Source organism: Octopus bimaculoides, chromosome 6 (genome assembly GCF_001194135.2).
Source record: "Octopus bimaculoides isolate UCB-OBI-ISO-001 chromosome 6, ASM119413v2, whole genome shotgun sequence".
In the NCBI taxonomy this organism is placed as follows: Eukaryota; Metazoa; Mollusca; class Cephalopoda; order Octopoda; family Octopodidae; genus Octopus; species Octopus bimaculoides.
Window position 1 is genome coordinate 47,107,751 of NC_068986.1, and position 7,520 is coordinate 47,115,270.

Genomic DNA, 7,520 nt, shown 5'->3' on the forward strand with positions numbered 1-7,520 from the left:
CACATATCTGTGTCCTGTCTATTTTTGCCAAGGGAAGTTATCCTTCCCATCTTGATCTGCGATACGTACGGACCCGAGTTTCAGGGTTATTTCCCTTCTTCAGCGTACGATAATCGCCGACCTTCGATGAGAATGACAATCCCTTGGCAATATATAAGTCTTTTTCCAGTGAAGTTATTCACTGATATCGAAAAAGTGAAAACAAGCAATGTTAAATCTCTGAACGAGATAGATAGATAGATACACACACATGCATATATGATAGGCTTCTTTTAGTTTCTATCTACTAAATTCACCCACAAGGGTTTGGTTGGCCATGGGCTACAGCAAAGTACATTTGTCTAAAGTACAACATAGTGGGACTGAACCTGAAACCATGTGGTTGTAAAGTGTCTGTGTCTTCATACATATCATCATCATCCTTTAAAGTCTGTTTCTCATGCTGCCATGGGTTGGATGGTTTGACGGGTGTTGGCCAGCTGAAGAGCTACCCAGGCTCCCTGTCTATTTTGGAACGGTTTCTACAGCAAGATGCCCTTCCTTGCACCAACCATTTTCAGAGTGTACAGGGTGCTTTTATGCAACACCAGCATGGGTGTGTTTATGTAGCACCAGTAGAGGTACTTTTTACGTGGCACCAGCACCGAATGAGCCCACAAGATTAGGAATACTCAGCTGGAGAGGGATGCAGGGGACAAACCTGTGTGCAATAACAATCACACTTTCACTTGGTATGGTGTGTTATCTGAAGAACAACGAACTGCGAGGAGTTTCAGTCCTCTGTCATTCCCTCTGTGAGTCCCAATGTTAGTAAATCCTTTCTCACCACTTCTTTCCACATCTTCCTTCTACAATTAGAGCTCAGCACTTCTTGATGCAACTGTCTTCATTCATATGCATACTATGACCATACCAGTACAGTCTTCTCTCTTGGACACTACACCTGATCCTCTGTATACTCAGTTTTTCTCTCAAATCCCTTACACTCTGTCATATATGCACACTGACATTACCCATCCAGTAGCGCATACTGGCTTCATTTGTTCCAAGCCATCACATATCCTCAGTAGTCATAGTCCATAACGTTATAATAATGACCATAAATCTTGTTAATTACAGCTTTCCAGGGTTCATTGCAGAAACATTTATTTTACCATATTTTTCAATCTGAGAACAAGATGATCAAACTATTCTGTTATCAGCTTGAAAAATGGTGAAATCAATGTTTTGGATATGAAACTCTGGGTAGCTGTAATTAACAAGACTTGTGGTCTTCATTATAACATTATCTTTACTCTCTTAGCTAATTACCCATATTATGCTGGTTGAAGTTATTTTAATCTGTATTAAGGATAAGAAAATCAGGAACATGACATTTGTTAAATGCTCTGCAAAATTTCAGTTTAATATGACATCATAATGATAATAACAGAAAAACCAATTAGGAATACTTACATTGGTTCACAGTAGAGAATTGTAAAATCTGGACTTAGTCGAGTGATAAAGATATCACTGTCGATACGCAACTCAGTAATTGTGGGAGGTGGCAAAGCTATTGCCATGCCAACTAATCCCAGGAGTGAAGGTGGATGTTTTCGGCCCATAGGGAAACTCATATGGCTACGAAGAGATGCCATGATATGAACAACCTAAAATGAAAATTTATGCAAATAAATAATCAAATAGTTTATTTAACCAGTTAGCATTCAGATTACTCTGTCAAATGTAATGTTAGTTTATTCACATTGTTTTGAATTAATCATGTATTAGTTGTAGCTTTGAGATTTTGACGATGTGATTGTATATTTTTAGAATAACATTGTAGGGTAAGTGTGAGAGGCTGGATCTGGTCACTATGAACATTAAGCAGGTTGAATATTTGAACTGAATATGGTTGGTTTAAATACAAAAGGATTAAGATTCTTTTATATCCTTTTATTCTTTTATACGTTTCAGTCATTTGACAATGGCCATGCTGGAACACTGCCTTTAATCGAACAAGTCGACCCCAGGACTGACTCTTTGTAAGCCCAGTACTTATTCTATCAGTCTCTTTTGCTGGACTGCTAAGTTTTGGGGACATAAACACACCATCATCAATTGTCAAGTGATGACAGAGGGGACAAACAGTCAGAAAGACATACACACACAAATATATATATATATATATATATATATATATATATATATACAACAGGCTTCTTTCAGTATCCGCCTACCAAATCTACTCACAAGGTTTTAGTCGGCCTGAGGCTATATTTGAAGACACTTGACCAAGGTGCCATGCAGTGGGACTAAACCTGAGACCATGTGGTTGGGAAGCGAGCTTCTTACCACACAGCCACACCTACACCTATATTTTTATTTAATATTTACACCACAGTTCAGTTTTTAATAGAGAAAAGTTATTAAATAATCTCTAACATTTCACTGGTGCATACATGCATTATTAATAAGTCAATGAGGGAAATCTTTATTTGGTTGCTTGGGTTAGGAGCTAAGTCTCACTCAAAACCAGGCTCTGTCATCTTTAAAAAAAGGGAAATGGATGCATTAGATAATGTAGTTTTGAGTTAAGTGATGCCTGCAAAAAAAAAAAAAAGAAAAAAAAAAGTGGAATGGTAATGGCTTAAATACCTCTTGACTACAGATTTTGATCAGAGTTGACTTTGGCTAAGCAACAGTTATGACATCAACTAAGGTAGTCTCCTCATGGGAACTCAACTAGCTAGAAAAATAGGTCTTGATCTCTGCAACAGGCTGGCATCCCATTCAGAAGGAATGGTGTTATCTCAATCACTGATAGGCTATGGAAACTGAATAACTGATCCTATGAGTTCTAGTGGCTCATGAAAATTTAAAAATACAAAAGAAAACAAACAAAAAAAGTGCTATAGTACTGCCAGTACAGCACACACACACACACACACACACACACATATCTCACTCACACATGCAATAATACACTCTCTCTCTCTGTCACTTTTTTCTCTCTCTCTTTCTTTTTTCTTTCACTCTCACTCTGAAATGAAAGTGGAAACCCATTAAAAGAAGACTTACTCTGTAGCCTGAACATTTTACATGTACTCCTCTTTTAGTTAGTGTTGACTTCATTCGAACACAAAATGTTCGTGTAACTCCTTTACTTGGTGATGGGTTCATAACCTGGCCTGAGAAAAGAGTAAAAAGAAAAATGACAATTATTTAAAAAAAAATATGAAGTGAAAGTGTCTGCAATGAGAGTTTTTAGTTAGAAGCCCAATATATTGGTCATGTTGCCATTGCCACAGCGTAAAGAACAACATCAGTCTTAATGAGTTGATATCAAAGCCTCTAAGTGGTTTTCTCTCAACCTGCAAGAAATAGCAACCAAATGTCTCTCAAAGAAAGCTACATTGGATGATGTGGTCTCAGATGCACTGGGTCTTGAGAAAATGATGTCACAGTCACAACTGGAATGGCTTTGATCACATCACTGTTGAAAACAACACCATCAAAATCATTGTTGTTGTTGCCACTGTTGAGGCTGATTTGTTTTTAAACTCCTATAATATCAATACAATAAGTCTCAGAGAAAAATATTATTGTCTATATAATCAACTAATACCCATTGAGATAGTTTCTTAGTAGGGCCTCAATCCAATGTCTGAAACTAGTAGAAGAATAAAAGTTACCAAATTTAAATAAAGACATGTCAGATGGAATATTCTTTTCTACTCTAGACACAAGGCCTGAAATTTTGGGGGAGGGGACCAATCAATTAGATCGACCTCAGTACACAACTGGTACTTAATTTATTTACCCCCAAAAGGACGAAAGGCAAAGTTGACCTTGGCAGAATTTGAATTCAGAACATAAACACAGACAAAATACAGCTAAGCATTTCGCTCGGCATGCTAACGTTTCTGCCAGCTTGCTGTCTTATGTCAGATGGAATATTAACCCAAAAGTGGGTCAGCACTAGGGAGTGTGGGGTCCAATTAGAGGATTGTCAGTGGGGCTCTCTACTCTACGAAAGCCAAAAATTGACACTTTATTCTTCGTGTAGTATGTCAATCCCAACCAAAACACGTTGAAGGCTTGAGGCTCCACCATTAGCCACAATCATGTATTAAAAATTCATCATAATATCATCTGCTTGAGCATGTACATGGAGCACTCACTTGGTGCAGTGCCCTCTCTTCACACAGGGTCTTCTCTTGGCATAGGGTCTTCTTTTGGAATAGGGCCCAATTTAAACAAATCTGATTAAGTGGCTTAAAGCTTGTCCTGCCCAAAGGGTGTATTCTCATAAGCTTTTCAGAAATTGTGCTACGTTTTCTCTGTTTATTTTCCTCTTTTAGCAGAGAGAATAGCAATGAAAAATAGTTTGAAAAATTATCTGGGACATTATTTAAAAATATACTCACAGCGTTCTCCAAGCGGAGGCGTCATTGATCGGGAATGATTTGTACTCGAACCCTCATCAGAGTTAGAACCTGGTGATGGTACTCCTCCACCTATGAGAAAAAAATATAAATAAATAAATAAATACATGAATAAATAATAAAAACAACAAATATGGGGAAATTATGGTTGGAAGGCTGGAATACCTTTCGTCATAGATCTATTTATCAGGACTATTCTAGGACAACAACAACAACAACAACAGCAATAATAGTTGTGATTATGAAAAATTAATTAATTAAAATGAAATATATAGAACTTTAAATTTTAAATGAAAACTATTGAAAATGTGACTGGACTATAAAAAAGCTTCTATGTGCTTGATAGAAGCCAATTTATTAATGGATTCAATACTGGAGCCTCTAAATGGCTATCTTTCAACCTGCTAGAAATAGCAGCCAAATCTCACTCAAACTACACTAGAAAAGAAGGATACATTGGGTGATGTGGTCATAGTTATTCTGGGTCTCAGACGAAAGATGTGATAGTCACAACTAGATTGACTTGAAGCAAACCCTACCATCTTATAAAAAAACACATTCAAACACAAAATTTTCATGTAACCCTCTTACTTGGTGATAGACTCATAGGCTTATGATCATAAGTCAACTTGACAAGAGTGACCTAGGGCTATAAACATTAGCAACATCAATAATAGTAGGCAGCAGGAGCATTTTCATTATTAAACAACTACTTTTTTATACTTTCAGTGCTGAGTTCAAGACCTTTGACGTAGCAGAAAATCACTTGACCGGAAGTTCTCCAAGAGATTCTAAAATTGCTTGATATGACTATTACATGTTTCAGTTTGACTATGATAATTCTAGTGATAATTTAAAATTAGTGTTGTTATGAAAGAAGGTGGGGGTTGGGGTGGAGGCAGGGAGAAAATATATGATACATACTGTTGGAGGTACAGTTGTTCTGTGGAACACAAAGTCCTAACTGTTCCGACAATTCCCCATGATCTTGTTGGTGGATGTAATCAAAGATGCTGCTTCCAGTCATTTCAACCTTTGAAGAATATAAACAATCGAAAATATGGCACTGATTTAAAATTTCAAATATTAAAACAATAGAATTTCTATTGAAGAAAATGATGAAAAAGATATTCAAAGCACAACCTTTAATATTATAAATAAATAATTCAGTCTGAATTAAAATATTGGCTTCAAATTCTGGCACAAGGCCAGCAATTTCAGGGGAGGGGGTAAATCAATTACATCAACCCCAGTGCTCAACTGGTACTTATTTTATTGAGCATGAAAGGGTGAAAGGCACAGTTAACCCTAGTGGAATTTGAACTCAGAACTTCTGCCCAGTGTACTACCAGCCTGCTGCCTTAGCCCTAATTAAAATATTAATTAGCAGATCTAATTTGCACAAACACAAACACACACACACACACGTGGGTGTATATTTCTGTCTGGGCATATCTGTGTATATAAATTTATATACATATATGTATATGAACTGCTGTAGTTAGGAAAGGCATACTTCTGTAGACACCACACCAAATCTCACGCAGGAACTTGACACAGGCCTGTAAGTCATTGGGTTCTATCAAACTCATGCCAGCATGGAAAATGGCTATTAAATGATGATGATGATAATAATGATGATGATGATGACGATGATGATGATTACTTGAACTTATAATGATTGTCTCAAGCATGACACTTAATTTCACCACATACACACACACACGGAACTTACAGTCATACACATACACACACACACACTTGTATATAGAAACATGCACATATACATACATAAAAAGAAACATGTCTGACATGTACTCATTCATATATTTACACATACAAACACAGGCTTGTTTCACACATACATACCACATCTGTTGCTAATCCACAAACTCTTAGCAGCTAGGTCTAGAAACTGACCAGAAATGATATTCCTCACCTCTACCTCCTCACTTATTCTCCGGACTACATCTCTAAGGAACACCATAAATTCTAAAAAAATATTTCAGATACCCTTGCAACAGAGTCGTTCAACAACTTCAAAAACATTGCACTCAAACTTACCGATGTATCCAAACACACACACACACACACACACACACACAGACGCATGCTTAAGAGTACAAACATAAAACACATATACACTCACACAAGCACACATCTACACACACACACACACACACACACACCCATGCACGCACGTACAAGCACATGCACAAAGGCATACAAACATACACAAGCACACGTCTAACGTCTATATACTATATTTGTCTCATTACCACTAACACCAATGATAACAACTGGAAATTTGACAACTCCCCTGGATAAGAACACCATGGTCAAACATTGAACATAACAAAACTAAGAAGTAACTGTCACTATATATGATATAAAAATTTACAAATCATCATCATCATCATCATCTACACCGCCAGAACGTCTTGTTGACAAACCACAGCAGTAATTGTTTTCACCTCAATAGACGTCATTGATTGGTTGAAATTACCGAAATACGACAACTTTAACACGAAATAACTTCGAAAATGAAGAATTTTCTTAAAAACGCCAAGAGTAAATGATGTTTTAAATGATACATTCTACCAGTATACGAAATTTGAAAGTGTTTAGTTACAAAAAATAATTTTTTCTATGTGCCGGCCAAAAGGAAAAGATCCCATACGATTTTTTTTCCTACTTTAAGTAAATTCCCAGGTAAGCGTTTCTAATAGAAAGGCAGAAGACACCAGAAGTAAAAAAAGGAATATACACGCACAGTTAAATATAGGAGTGTAAAGTATAATTTGTTACATAATCTCTATAATAAACATGATATTGAATGGAATAAGTGCCCGTTTGAACTTTTTTAATTACATATGTGTGTGTGTGTGTGTGCGTGTGTGTGTGTGCGCATGTGTGTGTGTGTGGTAGAAATCTACGGATGCACAAACGCACAAAACGGAGAAAATGAAACAAATATGGATGACTTATTCCAAAACACCCCCGAGTGGGGAACAGTTCTCAAAAATAACTGCCAAGTGTTTTCCCCCAAAATTCCTACGTCCTTGGAATCTACATACCCCGAGGTATATTTGT

At 36.8% G+C, this 7,520-nt stretch overlaps 1 protein-coding gene across 2 annotated transcripts in view; it reads right to left on the reverse strand.

The window, feature by feature from the left end:
• The window catches only part of LOC106875377 (neuronal PAS domain-containing protein 3), a 543,460-nt gene that overhangs the window by 14,674 nt on the left and 521,266 nt on the right, over positions 1 to 7,520 (reverse strand). For both annotated transcript variants that reach the window (XM_052968721.1, XM_014923476.2), the window contains 4 exons: positions 5,352 to 5,460; positions 4,410 to 4,499; positions 3,061 to 3,170; positions 1,456 to 1,649 (listed from right to left, as the gene is read on the reverse strand). In XM_052968721.1, the coding sequence (XP_052824681.1) occupies positions 1,456 to 1,649; positions 3,061 to 3,170; positions 4,410 to 4,499; positions 5,352 to 5,460 (503 nt within the window). The remainder of the gene's footprint in view (positions 1 to 1,455; positions 1,650 to 3,060; positions 3,171 to 4,409; positions 4,500 to 5,351; positions 5,461 to 7,520) is intronic.